The sequence below is a fragment of the Hypanus sabinus genome, chromosome 6 (assembly GCF_030144855.1).
Source record: "Hypanus sabinus isolate sHypSab1 chromosome 6, sHypSab1.hap1, whole genome shotgun sequence".
Taxonomy (NCBI): Eukaryota; Metazoa; Chordata; class Chondrichthyes; order Myliobatiformes; family Dasyatidae; genus Hypanus; species Hypanus sabinus.
The window spans coordinates 169,076,107-169,100,691 of record NC_082711.1 but is presented as its reverse complement, the minus strand read 5'-3'; the positions used below and the strand labels follow the sequence as shown (position 1 = coordinate 169,100,691).

Below are 24,585 nucleotides of genomic sequence, written 5' to 3'. Positions count from 1 at the left end.
TGTGCTGACATAAGGAAATCCCTCTTTATGTAAATTCTCTCATATGTTTTTAAAACATTTTTCTAGATAGTAACGTTTTGTGGCATTTGTTAACAACTGGATACAGTATCTATTCTATTAATTTAATTATAGGTAGTGTTAGGGTGAATATTCAATGAAATAAAAGAATTATAGCAAGTATGCAGAGCAATACAATATGGATAGCTTAGAAAATAAATACTTCTGACTTGTGGAGAAGCTGGCTTACACACAGTTCTCAGGAACAAACCTTGGGTAAGCAGGGAACTGCCTTGTACTTGTCATGTTTGACATAACAGGTTGACAATGCTGTAGCGTTGTACATGAGTCGGAACTAATACAGTTTTATAGTACTGTAGTATTGGTATTGTTCTAATATGTTGAGTATTTCATTTAAATGCATAATTTGTTACACATTTAAATGGTAGTTTGTCTTTTTCATACCTTTTTTTAATTGGCTACTTGGGCCAGCTGCTTAATTGGGTCAAAATGTACTGCTCCAATGTGCCCTAATTAACCAGAACCAGTATCTGCTGTACAGTATTACCAAGTACAATATTCCTTACATAGTCTTCCAGCAATCTGCTAGGTACTTACAAAAGCCTTTGCTTGTAATAATACTACTACATGAGTTGAAATGTCTTTTTATCCTATTTTCTCCCCCCCCCCCACCCCGTGCCAAATTGTCCATTGATCTAATTCCTAAAATCCTGTTCAATCTCATGCTTTCGCTTCAGTTTTATTACACTTCACTATATCGCCATGTCTTCTTCACGCCTTCAGGCAAGTCAATAATGTTTGATCTGCAGCATCATTCTCAGCCACTGAAGGAAGTGTAGTGCACTTTGGCCAATCCAAAATATGCTGTTCACTGCTTTTGCTTAAACAGTTATGGAATAATATCCTTATATGTATTAACAGCATTAAAAGTTATGTGCCAGCACTTTTCCTACTACCTACACTAAACCTATTTAAGCTTGTCATATAGTTTGAAGCCCTCATTTGGTTGGGGTCGACTGTGGATGTTGCACCCCAGCTGTCTGTTTGTCAGTTGATACGCAAGCCAGGACTGTATGATATAGATAACAAGATGTTACCCATGCAGCAGGTTCTCCCTCTCCATGCAGTTGATGAATCCAAAGAAACAGCAGAAACTAATAAAGGCTTGGCACCAACAGTGTTGCAGGAGTTGCCAATTAGTGTTGAACTCAAAGTAGGACTGCCTTGGTGATGCCAGCTGTGAATTTTTCCTTTGAGTTTACTCCCAAAGCCTTCCCCATGTGTAGGTATAGCCACAGGGCAGCGGAAGTTTGAGATCAGAGTTTTTATTCTAGATGAGTTGCCAAACACGGCTGATGAGCCCCATCTACCCGGATGTTATATAGTAATTGTTATATACACTCAGTGGCCACATTATTAAGACAAGAGTGGAGCTCGGTTGGTCTTCTGCTGCTGTAGCCCATCTAGTTCAAACTTCAACATGTGCATTCAGAAATATTTTTCTGCACACCAACGTTAACCACTGCATGGTTATTTGAGTTACTGATGCCTTCCTGTCAGCTTGAGTCTGGCCATTCTGCTCTGACCTCTCTCATTAACAAGGCATTTTCACCCACAAAATCGCCACTGACTGGATGCATTTAGTTTTTCACATTATTCTCTATGCACTAGACTTGAGACTGTTGTGTGTGTGTGATCTCCTGGGATTCTGTTTCTGAGAAACTCAAACCCTTCCTTCTGGCACCAATGATCATTCTACGGTTAAAGTCACCTTCAATCACATTTCTTTGCCATTCTGATGTTTGGTCTGAACAACAACTGAACCTCTTGACAATATCTACGTGCTTTTATGTGTTCAGTTGTTGCTACATGATTGGTTGACTAGATATTTACATTAACAGGGGGGTATATCTAATTGGCATCTGAGTTTATCTCATTACAATGCCTCCTGGTAAGGGTGGTTTCAGTATTATGAGTTAACATAGGAATATTTAATTGATATATAAAAGCAAGTATGTCTATACATTTATAATTTTAGTGAAATCACGTGCATTTTTCAATTCAGTTATTCCCAGTCCATTTATAGTGCCTGGTATTAGCTGTGTTGTTGCTGGTTATAGTTTTTTTTTAACACTTGAACATAAATACATTTATTCCCCAATACAAGCTCTGATTTAATTCACAATTTTATATCCACTCACTGCATAAATGTTGCATACAAAGGGAAATCATTTGACACAAGTCAAGTCTATGTAGAGTAAGACAAGGTAATTTAAGACCGTAGGACATAGGAGCAGAATTAGGACATTCAGCACACAGAGTCTGCTGCGCCATTCCATCATGGCTGATCCTGGATCCCACTCAACTCCATACACCTGCCTTTCTGTTCTAAAAGGTCGCCCCTCAATTTTGAGGCTGTTCTCTCTAGTTCTGGATACCCCCAGCGTAGGAAACATCATCTCGACATCCACCCATCTAGTTCTTTCAACATTTGGTCGGTTTCAATGAGGTTCCCCCCCCCCCGCCCCCTTGCATCCAACTTAATTCCAAAGCCTAAAGCTGCCAAGCGCTCCTCATATATTAACCCCTTCATTCCTGGTGTCATCCCCATACGCCTCCTCTGGACTCTCTCCAATGATGATATATCCTAAGATGTGAGAAACTAATGAAAATACTCTGTGGGGCCTGACTAGGGCCTTATAAAGGCTCAGTATTACCTCCTTGCTTTTATATTCTATTCCCCTTGAAATAAATGCCAATATTGTATTTGCTGCCTTTACCACAGACCTGTAAATTAACCTTCTGGGAGTTTAATTGGAACAGGAGGCTGTTGCCAAACAGTTTCTACCAAGCGTCAGTCATGTGCACATGTGTGGCCATTAGGCGCTACATTGTGCTTGGAGCAAAAGGTTTTTAAATAGCGTCGTTTGTGTGTTTCTATTCTAAAGCTGCCAAGCACTCCTCATATGTTGGTGAGAAATGAGCAATAAGACAATAACCACTGCCATTTCAGGCATTCAGGCTTGGAGATGCCAGAAACAGCTGGTAGAGAAAATGAAACTATTTCAAAACATCAACAAGTTAGGGATTATTAAAAAAAATTTGAAGGCATTGACAATCATCTTGAATGTTACAATGAAAATGAAGATTTGGAGGATAAAATTTAGAAAAGCATTTTATGAAAGCAGTCCATTATCTGCTCTAGGTATTGGCAGTGATTTTATTCATTTACAGTCAAACAAAAGAACACTGCAGCATACATGTGCTGGATGAATTCCTCTGCTGAAAACCATTAGGAACATATGCAGAGTTTTATTGTACTGTTGTGTTCTAATTTGTTCTGTATTTCATTTAATACATAACCTGTTGCTCAGTTTTTTCGTATACCTTTAACTGATTCCATGAAACTTCAGCTAATTAGGTCAGCCGCTTTATTGTGCCAAATTGTCCTGTTCTCAATGTGTCCAATCATCCACAATCCTCTGTATTTTTAAAAAGTAACAACTTTGTGGGGATATGTTTGACATAGAAACTGCAGTGGTTCTGGAAAAAAGATTGCCAGTTCACTTGAGTTGGGTAATGTCTTGGCCTGTGGTTTCCACATTGGTTTATGTCCCACCCAATTCCCAATCTAATTACTTGAACTGGTTTTGGAAAAAAATACTGTTGTATTAGAAATGTAATAGTTAGCTTGTTTTGTGCAACTCCTTCAATTTATTGGAAAAATTATATTTAAGAAGAATTATATTTGCAATTTGTATAAAAACTGGAGTGTTCAATATACTTCTAAATAAAACATATTTAGATTTTCACTTTATGTACTGAAATCATTAAATTCTCTGGCTTTGTAGATAAATGTGGACTAATAAGTTCTCTTTTACGATAAGAGCCATTAGTGTTGTTCGTTTGCTGTTGGTGGGAGATAAAATACTCATAAGAGTGGGGAACTTTTAAGGTTGATAAGCCATTTGTTGTTCCAGTGGCAGTTGGCAATCTGTATTTATGACATGTGTTATATGGAGTTAACCTATTTGACTGTGAGAGCCCTCAAACAGTTTAAGATGAAGGATGTCTGGTTAACCAAGATTTTAAAGCTACCTTCCAGAGATCTTTTACATTTTGTGCTACAGTACTTGAGTTAAATAAGGCTTGCAAAAGGGGAGAGAACATTTTCATGTAAATTCAAAACTTGAAATTTAAGAGTTTTGTTTAACATTTATCCTGTGGCTTTAGTCCTTGTTACTGTTATATTAAAATACAGTATGTGAAAAGGCATGAGCAAAGTACCAAAGGGATCAAGAAAGAAAAGTAACGCACAAGATACTATTTGCATCTAAATCTCACACTCGGGGTAATAGAATTGAGTCAATTTACAAAGCTGAAGTTTAAGCAACACCAGTATTTTCTGATGTAGTTCCATTTCTCAAAAACAAAAGCCTAGGATTGGCTTTTTGCTCATTGCATAGTGTATTAAATCATATTGGTTCTAATTTCTGGTGTAATATGTTAGCTGATCTCATTTGTGCTGCGTCATTTGATGCTACATTTGGTTTCAGTGACCCTGAGTAGAGAAGAGAAAATTGAAGCGAGCTTCTGAAACCCAATCTCTATCCACTGATTGTGGGTGATATCTGAGATGTTAAGTAAGGAAAAGGAGTTTTCCAGTCCTAATGAAGGGTCTCAGCCCAAATCATCAACTGTTTACTCATTGTTGTAGATGTTGTCTTAGCTGCTCAGTTCTTCCAGCATTTTGTGTATATTATCGAGTAAGGAAAAGATTGTTTTTTGGCTTTCATAATCCACAGTAAAAACTCAGTATAGACTCAGATGAATATCCATCACCTAGGATCCCCACCATCCAGACCATGCTCTCTCCTCACTACTGCCATCAGGAAGAAGGTATGGAAGGTTTAGGAACAGTTGTTAGCATTCAACCATTAGCCTCTTGAACCAGAGGAGATAACTTCATTCTCCCCAACACAACTGTTCCCTCAACCTATGGACTCATTTTCAATGACTCTTTATCTCATTTTCTTGATATTTATTGTTTAATTATATTTTTTTCTCTCTGTATTTATACGTTAGTTGTTAGTCCATCTTGTATGTGTTTTATTCATTGCTTATATTGTGTTCCTTTGTATTTACTGTGAATACCTGAAAAGAAGAATCTCGGGGACTTGGGGGTAAAGGTACGGTGACATATATGTAATTAGATAATAAATTAACTTTGAACTTTCAATGATTATCTAAATGCTGGCCAGTTCCTGTCCCTCAGCTAAATGGTCAGAGTAAACCATTTTTAGAGACAAAAGAGAGGTCCAGATTATACAGATCCAAGTATTTAGAATATGATTCAATTAATAAAGTGCTCTTTTTAGTTATTTTAGAAATTTCTGAACTGTTTCTAATAAAACAGCATGTTTATACTGTTTCATTTAAGTAAAGAGAAAGAAGAGCAATTAAACAAAGGGGAACTAGAAGAAATGATTTGTTTGTACCTGCAAAACTTGATAACTATTTATGTACAAATTTGTATTCTTTGGAAGTTCTCTAGAAAATTGTAGTATTCAACCAAGAAATTATTAATTGTGGCATCCTGACAAAGTACCAAAGAACTGTGCTGATCTACTGGCTGAAGTGTTTACTGAGCTTTAACCTCTCACTTTGGCAGTGTGAGGTACCCATCTGCTTCAATTATACCAGTGCCTAAGTAGAATGTGGTTAACTGCCTCAATGACTATCGTGCAGTAGCACTTACATCCACAGTGATGAAGTGTTTTGAGAGGTTGGTGATGAAATATATCAACTCCTGTCTGAGAAGTGACTTGGATCTACTCTAATTTGCCTACCAGCATAACAAGTACATAGCATATGCTATCTCATTGGCTCTTCACTCAATCCTGTAGCTTTAGGACAGCAAAGGTACAAATATCAGAATGCTTTTTATTGAATGCAACTCGGCATTCAATACTATCATCCCCTTTAAACTAATCAATAAATGTCAAGACATTGGCATCAGTACCTTGTACGATTAGGTCCTTGATTTCCACACTTGCAGAGGGCAACAACACCTTCTCCACAATCTCCATCAGCACAGGTGCACCAGAAGGCTGTGTGTGCTTAGCCCCCTGCTCTACTTGCTTTACACTCATGTCTGTGTGGCTAAGCATAGCACCAATGCCATATTCAAGTTTGCTGACGACGCCATTGTTGTAGGCCGAATGAAATGTGGGGACAAATCACACATAAGAGGGAAATCAAAAATCTGGCTGAGTGGTGCCACAACAACTTGTCACTCATGTCAGCAAGATTAAGGAGCTGATTATTGACGTCAGGAGGAGGAAGCCAGAGGACCAGGAGCCAGTCCTCATGGGAGGATCAGAGGTAGAGAGGGTCAGCAACTTTAAATTCCTCAGTGTTGTCATTTAGGAATACCTGTCCTGGATCTAGCATTTATGTGCACTTATGAAGAAGGCATGGTGGTACCTCTACTTTAGGAGTTTACAAAGATTCGGAGAGACATTTAAAACTTTGACGTGGTTTTATTGATGTGTGGTGGAGGGTATATTGACTGGCTGCATCACAACCTGGTATAGGAACACCAATACCCTTGAATGGAAAATCCCCCAAAAAGTGGATATGGCCTCATCTATCATGGATAATGTTCTCCTCACTGTTGAGCATATCTACATGTTGTTACAGGAAAGTAGCTTCCATCATCAGAGACCCCCACTACCCATGTCATACCCTCTTCTCACAGTTGCCATCAGGAATAAGGTACAGGAACCTCAGGACTCACACCAGCAGGTTCAGGAATAGTTAATACCAGTCAACTATCAGGCTCTTGAACCAGTGGGACAACCTCACTCAACTTCATGTGCCCCATCACTGAAATGTTCCCACAATCTATGGACTAATTTCAAGGACTCTTCATCGCACATTCTCGATATTTATTGCTTATTTATTATTCTTTCCTTTTGTATTTGCGCATTTTGTTGTCTTTTCCACACTGGTTGAATAACCAGTTGGTGCAGTCTTTCATTGATTTTGTTAAAGTTATTATTCTGTTATGGATTTGAGGATGCCCACAAGGAATTGAATCTCAGGCTTTTATGATCATGTATGTGTACTTTGATAATAAATTTACTTCGAACTTTGAACACATACATTCCACTGAACTGACATTTTGGAGCCCTTGGCTAATCGTTCTGAGACGTGACATCACATTTTTCTCTAAACCTTGTGATGCAATCTTTCTCAAAGCCAGATTCTTGAACATATCCTGTCCGTTTTGGGTAATACCTCCCTTGGAAGCAGAGCACAATGTACTGATGTGTGGTAGGCTTTACTGTACAATACCACTGACCAAGTCCTAAATATTCCTAAGAATGGAAAATTTTGGCTGTACTTGGATTTGATTAGTCTTTGGAACATGAGGGGAAATGAGAGGTTGATAACATTTTCTTTCAGCCAGATGGATGGTAATCCCTTCAGTAGTGCGGAATACACTGCTGGGAATAGTGATAAAGGCAAATCCCCATCACATTTACAAAGTAGATGGGAACTAGAAATGTGGTGACCTATAAAGCTACTGTATATACCTAGAGCTTAAAAAGGGAAGGGATTGGATAGCTTCTGTTTGAAAGATACATACAGACAAATGGACTGAATGATCTCCTGATATGAAGGTGCTGTACATGGAAAGAAAATGCCATCCCACTGAAGCTACCCCACACTGTAAATGTGTATAACAAGCCACAACTAACTGAGCAGATCAAAGGTTTAGAACATATTCAGTGCCCAGTGAGAGAGAGAAAGAGGAGCTCATTTTCCATTAAGGGCAAAGCACATAAATATCTTGTAGACAAGCAGGTTCAGTGCTGTGTATATTCACCCCGTCCTTTATCAATGCCTTTTCATTGTTCACAGAGCTCATTTTGAACGGTGGGTTACTTCCCAGTTGCCTGAATGTATGAATCCTTGATTACCCCTGATAACTTAGCAGACAATATAACTTGCTTGTGCTTTTTTTTAAAAACTTAAGCATTCACTCCATTGGCACTAAAAATACAATTACTATCCATAAAATTCTAAGGGTTCCTAGATGGTACCACCTGAGCCTGTAATCTGCACCACCCAACAGTTACAAATGCAATCAGCACGTAGGAACATCACCACCAATGCTTTCTCCTTGGACATCTTCCTGACTTGGAAAAATATTATCATTCCTTTCGGCCACTGGAAATCCCAAAATCCTTGTGTTTCACCACACTACACGCAACGATTCATGTACTATTTCCCCAGAACCCTCTCAAAGTGAGGAAGAAATAAATTGCATTCCTCAACCTTAGTCACATTCTAGGAGCAAAATATGGGATCATTAATGCACAATGTCATTTTGTTATCTGTCACGTGTCTAGTAACTGATATCTTAACAGATACAGGAAAAAAATTGCTAAATGTAATCTGTAAACAGCCAGTAGATAAACCTTATTTAAATTCTCATTTTGTTTGGAATTTTAAAATCACCCCATATATGTACTTACAGTAGCATTAAGATCAAACAGTTTGATTGTAAATGGATAAAAGCTATGAATGTACAGTTGTAGTTATGGTTCAACAATCCGTGTTTGCTATCAATACATCTTGCAGCTGTCGGGTACTTCAAGCATGTACAAGGGCAATATCTAAAATTTTCTGTTGATTTCCCACTCCCCCACTGAGATAGCTGTTTTACCACCTTTTCTAATTGAGTCAATAAAGTGATAACTTCATGTATATATAAACTATTCTTGCAGTAGAAGGCCTTCATTTTCTTTGCAAACACGAGGAAATCTGCAGATGCTGGAAATTCAAACAACACACACAGAATGCTGGTGGAACACAGCAGGCCAGGCAGCATCTATAGGAGAAGTACTGTTGACGTTTCGGGCCGAGACCCTTTGTCAGTACTTCTCTTATAGATGCTGCCTGGCCTGCTGTGTTCCACCAGCATTTTGTGTGTGTTGTTCCTTTATTTTCTTCGTTTATTTTTTGCATGAGGTGTACCTGTTTCTATCAAATTATATTAATTTAACAACCTCACTGATCCTAAATAAAAATGTTTTCAAGAATATGGCTTGTTATTTACTCAATTACTTAAATTGTACTTAAAGTAAAAAAAAGTGGTATATTGAATTCTTCCATAGTCCTGTGCATGTTCTGATCTTTACGGTTAGTAAAATCTATTTAAAATTAAATGAAAATAGTGCTTTTTACTTTCTGGTGTACCTTCTAGTGAGAATTCTAATGTCATTGGCCTTTTGGTTTGTATTGCTGTTGGTCAGCATTAGAGGTCCCTTTGAATTGAGTTCTGATAGAAGCTGAGATAGAGCTAGGAAGTATCTCTGTGTAGGATTGCTGGATTCCTGAGATGGTGACAAGCATCATTGGCTTGCAGTTGACCAGAGAATTGGGGCAAAAATGCAACGGCTCATACTATTCTAAGTGAAGCAGTTTTCATGATTGGGAAATGTATGCATTATAAGTATCTTTAGGGAACATTTTGTGTGATGTTATATTGGGCAAGAAACTAGAAATGCTTAAGTCTACTGTTTTCTCTGCATCCAATCAGCCCAGCAGCCAGGGAATGACTTGGTACCAAGTGAAAGGGGGGGGTGGGAAGATATAGAAGTATTATGCTGATTAGGAGAACCATACTGGAATGAATATATTTGATAATTTACTATATTTCAGAATTCATTGAATGGTTATTGTAGGTAATTATTGAGCCAATGGATCTCTGCAACTCTTTGTAGAGCAATCCAATACATTTCCTTCCTACTTTTTACAATGCTGAGTCCCCAGAGAAAAAAAATCTACTTTATGTAAGTTTTCTTTGCAGCTGTTCCCTTGTCAGCCTTTAATCTCTGGATCTTTTATAAATCACTGTCCCTTGACCTTGAGCTACCTGCAAATGGAAATAGTTTCTCTCTATTCACACTGTCTCAATCAATCATCTTGGGCAATTTTCATACCTGCTTTAGCACTGTGGTGGTACATGTTCCTAAATTGTAACTGGCTTTGAGAATAATCTAATAATTGACAGATTTTTTTTAAAGCCCAGAGTACATCCAGCCGCTAATGTAAGGGGGATAAATAGCAAATAGGGGATACGTTCAGGAATTTGCAGGATGCATTGTTGCCTAAAATGTGCTATGTTGAAAGTACAGGTTGTCCCCGAGTTACGAACCGAGGAAGTAGAATGCCATTTTAAGTCAATGATGTTGGTATTGTGTTGAGTGTTTAACTTTGTATTTGGCTTGAGTTGTTCTTAGTAAGATTCACCCTGACCCCGCCACACCCCCCCCCCCCCCCCCCCCCCCGGTTCCAGTCGGCAGGTGGTGCAGTGAGATCAGCGCTGGGCTGGAGAACGGAGGTTTCCGAGTTCGATCCAGTGACAGATCGCTGGGTTGATGTCAATCCAGTGACTCCCGTACCATCTGTGCCGGGTTGATGTCGAGCTCACAGCTCAACATCGTAAAAAACACTGCCACCTCCAGTTTAAATTCCCATGCAGAATATTGTGGAGGATCAAATACCCAAACCCAGCACAGCCCCCACTTGTCCCATTTAGCCTGTCTCAGTGAGGAGGTCCTTAGGGCTCAGCAGACCTCGGGAGCCGGTGGAGCTCGGGACCCATCGCCTGCAGTGTTTCTGTTCCATTGATGGGAAGCAATCACAATTGAAAATAAAGTGGAAATAATAAAGCGTTTGTAAAGAAGTGAAATACCACTGGTCATTAGGCTACAATCGATCAACGATCGGAACAATTTTAAAGGATAACGGATAATGTGAGAATAATGGAGCATGTGAAAGCTACGATTATTACTAAGCAACACAGTGGTTTAATTATTGGAATACATATGTTTCTTAAGTGTTTTATATACATAGAAAGGGAAAATATATTCTATATACTAAAACAAACGTTTGACTAACTGACGCTAAATAATACCAGATGTACTTGTTCCGACTTACATACAAATCCAACTCAAAGACGGACTCAGGAACGGAACTCGTGCGTAACCCAGGGACTGCCTGTAGTATTGTAGGTTAGTTGAAAAAATAGAGATGCTTTACCTTTTCAAAGTACATTTATTATCAAAGTATGCATGCATTATACAACGTTGAGATTCATCTCCTGACAGGCAGCCATGAAGCAAAAAAACCCAAAAGTACACAGTTTAAAAAAAACTGTTGAACACCCAGTATGCAGAGAAATGAAAAAACGAATCACGCAAACAATAAATGCAAGCAATGGTGCTCTGAACTGAAGTGCACAGACTCTTAGTTCAGCACAGAGCAGTGAGATGAAATGAACTGACCCGTTCCTCACCCTTGGGCGTCGACGCCCTAACATTTTCAATCTGGCCAGGTGCCTAAATCATCGTCCAAACATCGGGTTCAGTCATTTCAACCCATTACTATTTCTGCAGCAAACTAACATTGTTAGACAAGCAGATTCAGGATCAGTAAGAAGCTAAGGTCAGATATATCAGTGTTACAGTGGCACAAAGAGAAGAGCTGGCCTAAGTTAATTGGAAGGAGACACTAGCAAGGATGACAACAGAATAACAATGGCTGGAACTTCCTGGGGGCAATTCAGAAAGCACAGGATAGATAATCCCAAAAATGAAATAGTATTCTAAAGGGAGGATGATACAACCAGGGCTGACAAGTGAAATAGAGGTAGTAATGGGGGACAAAGAAATGGTAGGTAAACTTAAATATTTTGCGTCAGTCATCACTGTAGAAGACACTATCAGAATGCCAGAACTGTGAGAGTGTCAGGGCAGAAGTAAGTGTCATTACTGTTACTAAGGAGAAGGTGCTTGGGAAGCTGAAAAGTCTGAAGGTAGATGAGGACTACACCCCATGGTTCTGAGAGGGGTAGCTGAAGAGATAGTGGAGGCATTAATAATGATCTTTCAAGAATCACTAGGTGTGGAATTGTTCTGGAGGACTGGAAAGTTGCTAATGTCACTCCACTCTTAAAGAAGGGAAGGAGGAAGAAGAAAGGAAATTACAGGTCTGTTAGCCTGACTTCAGTAGTTGGGAAGGTGTTGGAGTCCATTATTAAGGATGAGGTTTCAGGGTACTTGGAAGCTCATGACGCAGTAGGCCAAAGTCAGCATGGTTTCCATAAGGGGAAATCTAATCTGACAAATCTCTTGAAATCCTTTGAGAAAATAGCAGACAGGTTAAACGAAGGACAGTCAGTGGATGTTGTTCACCTAGATTTTTAGAAGGCCTTTGCACACGTAAGACTGCTTAACAAGATACGGTATTACAGAAAAGATTCTAGCATGAATAGTAGATTGGCTGCTTGACAGGAGGGAAAGCGTGGGAATAAAGGAGGCCTTTTCTGGCTGACAGCCAGTAACTAGTGGTGTTCCACAGTGGGTAGTGTAGGGGTAGGGACTGCTTTTTTTCATGTTATATGTTCATGATTTGGATGACAGGATTGACAGCTTTGTGGCTAAATTTGAAGACAATACAAAGATAAGTGAAGGTCCAAGTAGTGTTGAAGAAGCAAGGAGTCTGCAGAAAGACTTAGATAAGCTGGCAGAATCAGCAAAGAAGTGGCAGGTGGAATATAGTGTAATGAAGTGTAGGGTCATGCACTTTGGTAGAAGGAAGAAAGACATACAGTATACTGTTTTCTAAGTGAGGAGAACATTCAGAAATCAGAGGTGTAAAGGGATTTTGGAATCCTAGTACAGGATTCCCTGAAGGTTAGTTTGCAGGTTAGGTCAGTGTAAGGAAGGCAAATACAATGTTAACATTCAGCCGTCTTGAAATGAATGCAAGAGTAAGAATGTAATGCTGAGGCTTTATAAATCACTGGTCAAACTGCACTTGGAATATTGTGAGCAATTTTGGGTTCTTTTCAAAGAAAAGATGGAGCGGAGGTTCATGAGAATGATTCTGCGAATGTAAGGATTAATGTATGAGGGGCGTTTAGTGGCTCTGGGCCTGTATTTGCTGGAGTTTAGGAGAATGGTGGGGCGGAAAGTTTCATTGAAATGTATCGAATATTGAAAGGTCGAGATAGACTGGACGTGAAGAGGATGTTTCCTCTAGTGGGGAGTCTAGGACCATAGGGCACTGCCTCAGAATAAATGGACATCTATTAGAGTGGGGATGAGGAAAAATTTCTTTAGCCAGAGGGTAGGGAATCTATGGTATTCATCGCCACAGTCAGCTTCAGATGTCAAGTCATTGGGTATATCTGAAGCAGAGGTTGATAGGTTCTTGATTAGTCATGGTGTCAAAGGTTACGAGGAGAATAGTGTTGGGGGATAATAAATAAGCCATGATGAAATGGCGAAGCAAACTCAATGGGCTGAGTGGCCTGAATCTGTTCCTTATGAGGAATGTGCTTTATGAGGATTACTGTTTTTGATTGCCTCATTCCTAGTCAGCCACTAATTACTCCATATTAGAATGAGCAAGAAAGTCACAATTGCCTATATCAGTTTGCACTAGTGTACGCTTATAGCTACATATATTACTTGTGCATTTATAAAATCACTTTGTGGAATAATTAACCTAATATTGACAGGTAGAGCAATCTAGTTGTGCTTTTGAAGCTGGGCAAATTCTACTTGTGACTGCTTATTTGCAAGTTTATTTTAAATTTACACTGTTGTCATCAAATGTAACGAAAGCATGGTATTTGTAAATGTCACATACTGAATAATAACTTTAAATTAGATAGTCTTGCCTTTAAATAGTTTAGTTTAAACAATGGCAAGACATGAATTTAAATTTTTGTGATTTTATCAAATTAAATAGAAAAGTATTAAATGCTGGAAATATTCAAATATTCAACAAGAAACAATTAAAACCCTAAGGTTAATGACATTTCATCAGTTTTAATGAGAGGCTGTTGACCTATAGCACTGGCCCTGTTTCTATTTCTAGTTACCATTTAACCTGATGAGTATTTCCAGTTTATGACGTATTTCATACTTCAGACATCTAAAGCATTTTGCCCTTGTAGATTTTACAAATCATTCTCTGCAGTTAAGTGTGAATAAACATGCTGCTTTTCTGTTTCACAATTTCAGATTGGTTTGAGATGAAGAAGTTTGTTTGTTTGACTTTGGTATGAAACCAAGAACTGGCTAAACTCCAGAAGTTCCCAGTGCTTAAATCTGATCTAGTTGGCTTCTGAAATCAGATTGAATTGTAAATTTGACTTTGACTTGTTTCTTTTATCAGAAATTAAGGTTCAGTGTTCCAGCCAACATGAGGGAAACACTTCAGATTAGTGAACTTTCATAGTAAACCATACCCTAATTAATTATGCACTTTAATCCCAAAAGTAAAAATTGATTTAGATAGAGTTTGCCATTTACAAAACTGCATAAGTTATTCTGAGAATCATTGAAATAGTGTTTAACACAGAAGCCTAAATTGAAAATGCCTTGTTAAAGTTACTGTTCCTGTAATTTGTTTTTATCACAACTTGTCTGTTTTGTTTACTCAAACATTAGAAGTGACGTCTCACATCCTGTTGCAAATCACTGAAGTCTTCAAAGCCTTTCTTCCCTCTCTTCACAGCCATCACTTCCTGTCCTTTATACGCTATCCAGCCAGGCTACCCATGAAGCTGTCCACCTCCTCTGCAGGATGTTAGTCTTTGATCCTGTAAGTATGCGCACTTATTTTCCAGTATGAGAATCGCTTCTCCATTACCTTGCACCACTGGTAATGCTAACAGGAAAACATCCAAAATAAATGTTGAATAGTGCTCAAGTTACTGAGCATTGGAATTGTTCCGAAAATGTATGCAATCTTTAATTGAAATGGATAAGAATAAGTTAGAAAATTCAAGTAGATGTGGTATCATTTTCATGCTATTTCAGTAATTTTGTTATAATATATCAATTAATGTTTGATACTATTTAAACCTATAGTAAAGTTGTTTGATAAGGACATCATGGATGAACTAAAAAGTTCTATAGATTTAACCTGAAAATTTATCATTTGATTTGTTTTGAAGAGTAGAATAATGTCAAATAATGGGGAAAAAGTAGCTTTTTTGTTGTTAAAAGTTTCTGTTCCTTTTACACTGCAGTCAAAAAGAATCTCTGCAAAGGATGCCCTGGCACATCCATATTTGGATGAAGGACGGCTTAGATACCACACTTGTATGTGCAAGTGCTGTTATACCACCTCTACGGGGCGTGTTTACACCAATGATTTTGAGCCCATCACCAATCCCAAATTTGATGACAGCTTCGAAAAAAATTTGACATCTGTTCGGCAGGTTAAAGGTTAGTACAGTTTTGAATACGGTTCCCTGTAGTTGCAACATTTTGTACCAAGACTATGAATGAATTTTTTCATAATTTTATGTGTAAAAGATACGAATAACAAGTTATGCATCTTTATTACCTTATATAGCTGCTGGCATTCATTTACCACCTACAGTCACCCAATGCAAATGCAGGATCCTATTTTGCTGCCATAGAATTGTCCCAGTATCCAGCAACAACGCATCAGTCCACATGGACACTGAAGTAGCACTGACCAAAAACTCACAGGAAAGCTAAGGGTTTTTAAAACTTCCAGAACACACAGTATATTCTATTAAAAAAAAATCAGGAAAGCAGAAAAAAACATCTGAAATCACAGTTAATTACAAAAACAGTTTAAGAGACATAAAAACCTGTACACACTCTCTCTGCATCACCCCCCGCACCCTCAGTGCAATCCCCATCAAAATCATTAGCAAAAAATGCAAGAACCAGTTCCCTGGAGTAAGTAGTGAGGAATTTTGGCAAGATTGAGTTCCACAGCTGTACTCCAACTATTGCCAAGTAAGTTCAGTACCACTCTGAACACTACAAATGCCGACGTCCTTAACTTGGTTGCATTTAAACTCATGGCATTTGCCAGCAAAACCTGAACCAAAGCATCATGTTTGGGAGTAGAAATTGGCTATTTCTACTTCAATCCCAAGAATTCTTAACCATGAATGCTAATTGTCAGGTTGTTAGAAGATTAGTGAAGCAAAGGTATGTCTGGTATTGAAATTGTAAAGCAACAGAGGGATCTGGATGGTCAAGCAGCATACAGGTACTTTTTTGCCTAATGTACAGATTATGATTAGAGAAGTCACATTATAACTTTTTAAAAGATAAGGTCATAAACATTCTTCAGATATTGGAAATCCAGAGTAACACACAATACTGGAGGAACTCAGCAGGCCAGGCAGCATCTATGAAGAGGAATAAACAGTCGTTGTTTCTATGAAGAGGAATAAACAGTCGTTGTTTCAAACCAAGATCTTTATCAGGACTGGAATGGAAGGGAGGAGAAGCCAGGTTAAGAAGCCGGTGAAGTGAGGTTCTTCTGGCTTAGGTTAGAGTAAAGCTGAGCAAAAAAGATCCATCTGGAGTGGTGGCAGGTCTTGAACTTGCAGTTTGAAAAGTTGGTGGAAGTAGAATTGCTGCTTATAAAGTGGATGAATTCCCATAATGTGAAAGAAAAGACTTAAAGCAAAGAGCTAGAAAAAGTGATTAATGGGATAGATCAAATCAAGCCAGCTAAGAATTGTCACCTGTGTTCCCTCCCACCAGCACATACATGAGCTTTGAGCAGAGAATGGATCTCTCTGATTTTCTGCATCCAAGAGTTGAGAGTGATGCATAACAAGGCCACAGTTACAGGTAGGCCTCAGACAGTGTACTTTTGAGGACACATGTCTAGAATTCCCTGACAGGCTTTCACAGAATGCAAAACTATGGCTCGAACTATGTCTCCTCTTAAAACCCTTATTTATTCTGTTACGTACCCCGTAATTGGGTCACTTACCAGCAAAGATAGAGAGGTCCGTTGAAGTCTGATGGTACTATTCTTAACGGTATTTATTGATAAAAATACACAAAAATAATATCAATGCAAACATACATATAATATACATCATCAATACTAAATCTAAAAGCGCGGGTATAATAATAATCAATAAGAAATAGCTCTATCGTTGTCCAGGGGATAATGTATTGTCTGATGGAAATATAAAAGTCACTTTAGTTCATTCAAGCTGCAGCTTTTGGTTGGAGAGAGAGACGGATTAAAACTTGCCCATTCCTTTTATGATGTCAATCCTTCGAGAGTCGTTGGGGCTGATTTCTCCTTTAGCTAAGCCACCTTCCGTGGTAGGGCCTCAATCCCGGGGCAACGGGAAAGGACACACGTGGGCCCTCCACTGGCTATCGCTATTAAACGCCGTCACGGAACTTCTAGCGTTTCTCCTGGTGCGTCTGAGGGGCTGTTCCCCAGACCCTCTTTTATCCTGACCCACAGGGTCTCAGATGTCAATCAGGGTGGAATGATGCCATCCCCCCAACCAGCCCACATTGCCTGAGGGCTTCCATGGAGTACAGTATTCAATACACAATTCCGTCTCCAAGAGACAATGGCCGTTTCCCATGGCTTTGTATCGCTGGGGCCAGGACATTCCAAACGTCTCTCTCTCATTTCCTGGGTCTCCTGCCCTGACTTAATAGCGATCTTGCAATTCTCAAAAAGGAGGGGGGGGGCACAGGCGTAACAATTCTTTTTGTCTAGTGTTTACATGGCTCCAGCATTTAGAGAACTAAAAATTATTAAAGTTAATATGAATTAGAAGTGTTTTCATCAGTAACAGTAGACAACAGAAACATTAAACTGAAGCCCCGTTCTGTGGGCTGAAATATCAGTCCTATCCAGGTTTAATATAGGTGCAGAGAGGCTAATTCTTCAGGATAATGGGAAATTACACCCGGGATACATGGATCACTGCATTGGAGTGAAGTGACAGATCCAATGGCACCCGTCACAAAGTCGTAGATAGGCTGTGGACAGCGTAAATTTTGGATTTGCTTGCATGGCAATGGTCAAATCTTTCAGACATTCTGGCCCTATTGAGAATTGATTCTCGTATATTGGGGCCCCGGTAATTTCAGTGGGGATTGCAGTGCTGTTGAGAAGGAGGGCAAAAGATTTTACATCCCTTTTTATCCAACTTCCACCTAAAGTGTGTTTGTTTTTGATGTACAAGTGCCTAGACATAATAATTGTGAACCATAATTGTTAAAGGAAATGATTCACTATAGTGGTGTAAATGCAGGAAAATGGGATTACTATGAAGAGTTATTTTGGTTGGTGTGAACGAGCTGGGCTAAAAGAGTCTTGATGTACTCTCAAACATGAAGGCAGACATTTGAACATTGGGAAGAACAAAATCATTCCTTTTGATCACCAGAATTCTGCTTCTTTGCTAACTCTTTATTTCCCTTAAACCACTTATGAAGTTCAAATCAATCATTACAAATTTTTATCATCTCAGACTTTCAAATTGACCATCCAAAACATCATCAAAATTGTTTTTCTACATCTGCAACACTTCCCATTTCTTTCCCAAGTTTAGTTTTTCCATCCCCAATATTATTTAATTTTAAGCACTTCTGAAATGCTTCATTGTCTTTGCCTGCCTCTCATTCCTACATGCACATGCTCCATATTTTTACTACCAATATTGTACCACCTATTCATATCTAATTTTGTAGGTCTGGTTCAGAGCTCTACTAACACACAAGTTTAAAATAATCGTTTTCATCAAATCACTGGCTTTGCAGTAGCCTCTATATCTTCATCATTCTTCATTTGAAAGCTTCTTGAACTCTTTGACTCTGGCATGTTTCTCCTATTTTAGTATTGGTGGTAGTCATTATCTATCACCTCAGTGCTGAAAAAGATTCTCCTCATTTATCTACATCTCTGTTTCCTTTAAAAAAAATCTTTGGAACCAAGCTGTCATTGTGTTTAATTTCTTCTTTAGTGGCTGCACATGTTCATTTACCATTTTCTCCACATTTAATAAAACATTGGACATTCTTTATATTAAGACACTTCATACGTGAATGAATGACTGAGAAGATCACGTTCATAATCCTTTATCCTCATACTAAAATTCCACTGTTAATCAAGATTTAAGATTGCAGGATTTTGCGAGATGTATTGACCATTCTTTCACATCCTCAACTGGTTTCCTCCTGGCCAGCAGAAGTTCCACAAGTGGGAAATTGTAAAAAAAACTGGTAAATCAATTTGACAATGACTGGAAGGCAGGAAGTTGTATTGTTATAATTAAATACCATTCATTTCCTATTCTACAGAGCTCATTCATCAATTCATTTTGGAACAGCAGAAAGGAAATCGGGTTCCATTATGTATCAATCCACAGTCTGCTGCATTTAAAAGCTTTATCAGGTATTTTATTGTAGACACTTTGTCCAAGTATTTTTGAATTTGCAGTGCTTAAAGTGTTCCAGACTTTTGTGTAGAAAAGTTGTGGAAGGGCAGTAACTTCTGAACAAATTAAGAACGGTATTAAATTCTATTTAATTTTCAGATACTTTTTAAAAAATCTTTTCTGCATAATGTATTTATTTAAATACCACAACACGTGAAATTAAATGATTAAAAGATCATTGGCTTTTAGAAAGTAACATTTTAGAAAGAACATTATAATTTTCTATAGACATCTTCGAATAGATTTGTCAGACAAACCCAAAACTATATATGTCACTCCTGATGATAAAAGTTATGGAGACTTCTGTTGGAAAATCTGTTGTTTAATTTACTTTTTTTAGGATGCTAAATTATTCTATATAGAAGATGATTTTTAATTTTCTGTCATAAAATTATGAATGTGAAAATAGAATAGGAAATGCATTTTAAATATAATTCAGTCCATTTCAGCCATTAAAGTTCTAGCTATGTATCTAGGCATATTTCTTTATGGGAGAAAATATTAATTCTAATGCTGATAAATGGTTTTATGTATAATTCTCTGATACCTTTCCTATGTTCAATAGTTATACCAAAGGATGGCATTATATTCGAGCTCTAGCTCTTTTCCTATCCCATATACATCACTCTGCAAACATGAAGCCAGTTGCACGGCTACAAATTTCTACCTGAGGTCAGCACCATCCAGGGATTGAATTTGGCTATTTTTGACCAGTTTTGAAACACAGAAAACCTACAGCACAATACAAGCCCTTCGGCCCACAATGCTGTGCCGAACATGTCCTTACCTTAGTAATCACCTAGGGTTACCCATAGCCCTCTATTTTTCTAAACTCCATGTACCTGTCCAGAAGTCTCTTAAAAGACCCTATTGTATCCGCCATACTGCTGTTTATATTATTCCATATGAGAAGCAAATAAACTTGGAGTTCTTGATTTTGCTAGGAAATTATATATTTTGAAATGTACTTCTGACATTAAGTACTTAGAAGGTTAACGCCCAATATTGTAGTAGATTTGAAGTATTTGTTTTACAAAGTGCAGAATATATTGAAATGATTACCTAAACCATAAAATTAACATATAGTAAGGGCATTTATTTATAATGATACATATGTGCTTTCTTCTGAAATGACATGATTCATAAGGCCTAAAGACAAGTTTCAGCAAAATTGTTGATGTTTCAATTATATTTTGATAACTTTTGTAGTTTTTAACCAGAATGTTACACCCACAATCCTTTATACTCTACAAATATTTTATTATGTAAGATAACAGCAATACACCCAAAGTGTGATCACTGACAAATGCTTGTTAATTATTTAGAATTTTTGTTATTTGAAAGAGATTTGATATTTTGGATTTTTAAAAAATTGATTTTCCCACTTTTTTTTCCTTTAACAGCTCCACAGTAGCTCAGCCCTCTGAGATGCCCCCATCTCCACTGGTATGGGAGTAAGTGGAAGAAACTACTGATGACAAATATTTTAGGTTCTCACTGGAGTCTAAAACTTGCAGTACCATTTATGTCGGGACAAGTGTGTAATTTTACTTATAAAATTTTTTTAAAAATAAATAAACCACTGATAATTGTAAAGAATATACTTTTAGGAATATGCTGGACTTGTATTTTTTAGGGATAAAATTGGTGGTTGTGCTTTGAAATAAAGCAGCTTTAGCAGGAGCTGCACAGTTTGTATGTATTTATGGAACCTTGTGCAGTCTTCGCTTTTTGGCTCGGGGGGAGTGGGGGGTGGTTAAATAAAAGCTGCACTAATTGAACTAGTTGTCTTGACATTGAAGTGGGATGAGGAGCAGGCATGTACAGGATCTCTTAAGGAATCAACGCTGTCCCATCTATTCCTGAAGACACTTTTTACCAAGGCTGGCTGCGAATGCAAAGTCTATGCTGACCTATCATGAAGTCACGTCAGTTGATCAATTCTATAACTTCTCTTCAGAGCTGGCAGTGGTTTGCTGTTGTTGTAATACATTGTGATTAGAAAGATGGAGTGAGTGTGGGTTTATCACTAGCAGAAGTAACTTATGTTCCCCAATCCCTTAATTATATTTAACCAATTTTTAGAAACATTTTGTTTTATTTCTGCAGTTAAACCTTGAGCATGCATCATCCCACATCACTTGTGTATATAAATCCAGTGTTGGGTAGATTTTAAAAGTCTTGACAATACTGTATAGAGGAATTAGCTTGCACATTTTAGGTCTGTGAAATATTCTGTAAAAGTTATTTTCTGCACTGGACAGTGTAACAGGAAAAGCAGCAGCACATAGGCGATTATGTTAATTGTGTCGTGTCTTTAGGCAGAATTGTGGGAGTGTTGATCTGAAACGTCACAGTAGTGCAGAGTTTAAATATCCTTTCTGACAAATCCTTACCTACTGGAACACTGAAATATCCTGTGTATATGTATATATGAACAGAAATTGAAGGCTCTACCTCCAGGAGTGTACAACTTGGTTTGTTTACCTCCACGTTTTTTTAAAAACAATTCAGCGTGGGGATTTAAAACTTGAATGTCCCTTCCAGCTTTTATATTTAAGAAAAAAAAGTTTTTCACACATACGAAGGAACCTTTATGGATTGTCTTAAATACGCAATTGTGTTCAAAGCTGAGAATATGACCCCAGGATCGGTCATGAATACTTGACTGTTAAATAACTGTAGTTCATATCTGTATTTAGCATTGGACTCTTGCTGCGAGTGACCCAGAGCAAAGGTGTACACAGATTTCAAAATAGGTCCCTAATGTTTTATTTCTTTTGAACTTTTAACTTAAATTGCTTGCTGTGGCAGAATCTGTGCTGGAAATTGCATCTATTTACAATTAGGAACAATGAGGGGATTTTATGAATTATATAAAAAAAGGTATTAAAGCCCCCAAAGCTTTAACAATAAACTAAGGCTTATATTGAATTCTGTTTTCAGTAAACAGGGGCAAAAAAAAATACTGAGAGCCTGCTGAGAAACCGGTTTCAAGACTTCTCCTGAAGTTCATCATCCTATGTGACACACTTGCCGGTCACTTTGTACAATGTAGATTTGAAGTACAGTGGTGGAAATTCATTAAATGTGATATTGAAAACAAAAATCTGTGGTATTAGTCAGTTTGTGCTACTGTATATTTAAACACAAGTCCTCAGTTATAATATCCCTTTATGATTGTAATATGCCATTAATTCTCACACATGCATCTTTGAGTAAAAATTTCCCTTCAGTTTGGTTGCTTTTTGTATTGAAGTGCTTAAACTTTTTTTTGTAGTTTTATTCAAATACACAGGTCTTTAATGTGTCCTTTCTGTAAACATATTTTAAAACCACTTCTGCACCTTTAGAGGGGAAAACGCTAACAAACAAAGATGCTGAATTTTCTTCCTCAAATTGAGGAGGATTTTGTTTTGGATTACAACCATTTAATCATAAAAATCAACATATGGATAACTCCATAACAGACACAAGCTACCTATTCACTGACTAAAATGTTTTCATTATGTTTGTTTTTGTATAGAATACTGTATTTAGGATTGATCCATTACCAAAGACTTGTCTTGAACCTCTACTTGAATATCTACTAATAGTGAAATAAAAGATTTTTACAAAGAAATTAAATGACCTTGATGTTAAGCCATAAGTGAAGTAGTTTGCATTTGCTAAAAACTGAAAAGACTGGAAATGGCAGTCTTTTCAGGCAGCATCTCAGAAGCAAGAAACAGCATCAACAATTTGAATCATTGACCTCTCATTAGATCTTGCAAAATGTAGTTCACTTTGCTTCAAATTGAAGTTCCACTAAATGCAGAAATTGATGTGCGTCTGCAATAGTGTAAACTATTGTTTTTATACTTATTGCTTTCAGTATTTTAAATGGTTAATAATAGATACTGAAATGTTCAAAGTTACCATGGGCAACTTGCTGACTGCATCCAGAAGCATTTTAACCATCACTGGAATTGAAATTCCACAATTAGTGAGTACACTGGTGCTGCAGCAGTTATAATACTAGATTAGTTGCTAAAAATCTGGACTGATATTCTAGAGAAGTTAAAATCCTACCATGGCAGATGTAGAATTACTAAACAATGTTCAGTAACTTGGGTATCAAACAGCCGGATTGTTGTGAAAACCCCACCTGGTTCCCTGTGTAGCTCCCATTTCCCTAGTAATGTAATTGATACTTAAATGCTGAAGTTTGTGGCTTGGTAAAGCAGTTAATGACACCCTAGTCGATCCATTAAAGTAGAGAATAATATTAGGAGTATACCAGGTCGAGCATGGTCAAGACGATCTTATCACCTTCCACCCTCCCTCAGCTGATGATAACATTTGGAAGATAATTTGAAGTTAGCATAGACATGTAATTTTGTGTGGGTGGGAGTCTTCAATGTTCATCACCAAGACTGGTTTGATAGCACCAACACTGGCATGGTTTTATGAAATATCCATTTCCTTATTACTGATACAATATTGTTCCCTATAGTGTGCCTCTGTCTGATTTATTATTTCTATAATTTAATAACTCAAGTTGGGGACAGAGTAGTAATTTGGTGTTTAAATTACTGGAATAATGACCCAGACTTGTGCTTTCAAATTAAACCGTGGCAACTTGGACATTTAAATTCACAAAATAAATCTGCAATAGAAACGCTGGCCATAAACCAGTAAAATCATTTGGTTTATGATCTTTGGGGCAGAGTCTCGATGCCAAGTCTGAACCCAGTCAGTTTCACTCGCATGGTGGGTTTCGATTGAGCTGGGTATACATTCTGATGGGACAATGAAGTTTGGATTTAATCAGAATGTGCTGTACCAGCCTAACTTGGTAACATATCCCATCAGTACAATGCTTACTATCTCCCCTCTAAAGATAATACTATTTAATTATTTTTTAAAACTGATTAATACCAGGCTTGATTGCTGTGGCAGAGGTAACTGCAGAAAAATCAGAACTTACATCCAGGTCAAGTTGGATCACGTTATAAACACAATCTGCAGATGCTGGAATCTTGAGCCACACACACACAATGCTGGAGGAACTCAGGAAGTCAGGCAGCGTCAATAGAAAGGAATATAGAAGACCCTTACTTAGAAGCTGCCTGACTTGCTGAGCTCCTCCAACATTTTGTGTACGTTGAAACACTTTGCAGTCAGGTTTTAATTGCAGCCCAAATATACTTCAATTTTTGTACAGAAAATCTGCTATC

The 24,585-nt window shown here is 37.8% G+C and overlaps 1 protein-coding gene across 5 annotated transcripts in view; it reads left to right on the top strand.

Annotated features, from left to right (window-relative positions):
• The window catches only part of nlk2 (nemo-like kinase, type 2), a 141,866-nt gene extending 118,948 nt beyond the window's left edge, over positions 1–22,918 (top strand). For 2 of the 5 annotated variants that reach the window (XM_059973468.1, XM_059973471.1), the window contains 4 exons: positions 14,626–14,712; positions 15,143–15,341; positions 19,230–19,323; positions 20,770–21,491. In XM_059973468.1, the coding sequence (XP_059829451.1) occupies positions 14,626–14,712; positions 15,143–15,341; positions 19,230–19,323; positions 20,770–20,824 (435 nt within the window). In that variant the 3' untranslated portion in view covers positions 20,825–21,491. Of the gene's footprint in view, positions 1–14,625; positions 14,713–15,142; positions 15,342–19,229; positions 19,324–20,769; positions 21,492–22,312 lie in introns of those variants that run through there. The other 3 variants (XR_009512843.1, XM_059973467.1, XM_059973470.1) reach the window with 3 other exon arrangements.
• Positions 22,919–24,585: the final 1,667 nt, after the last annotated feature.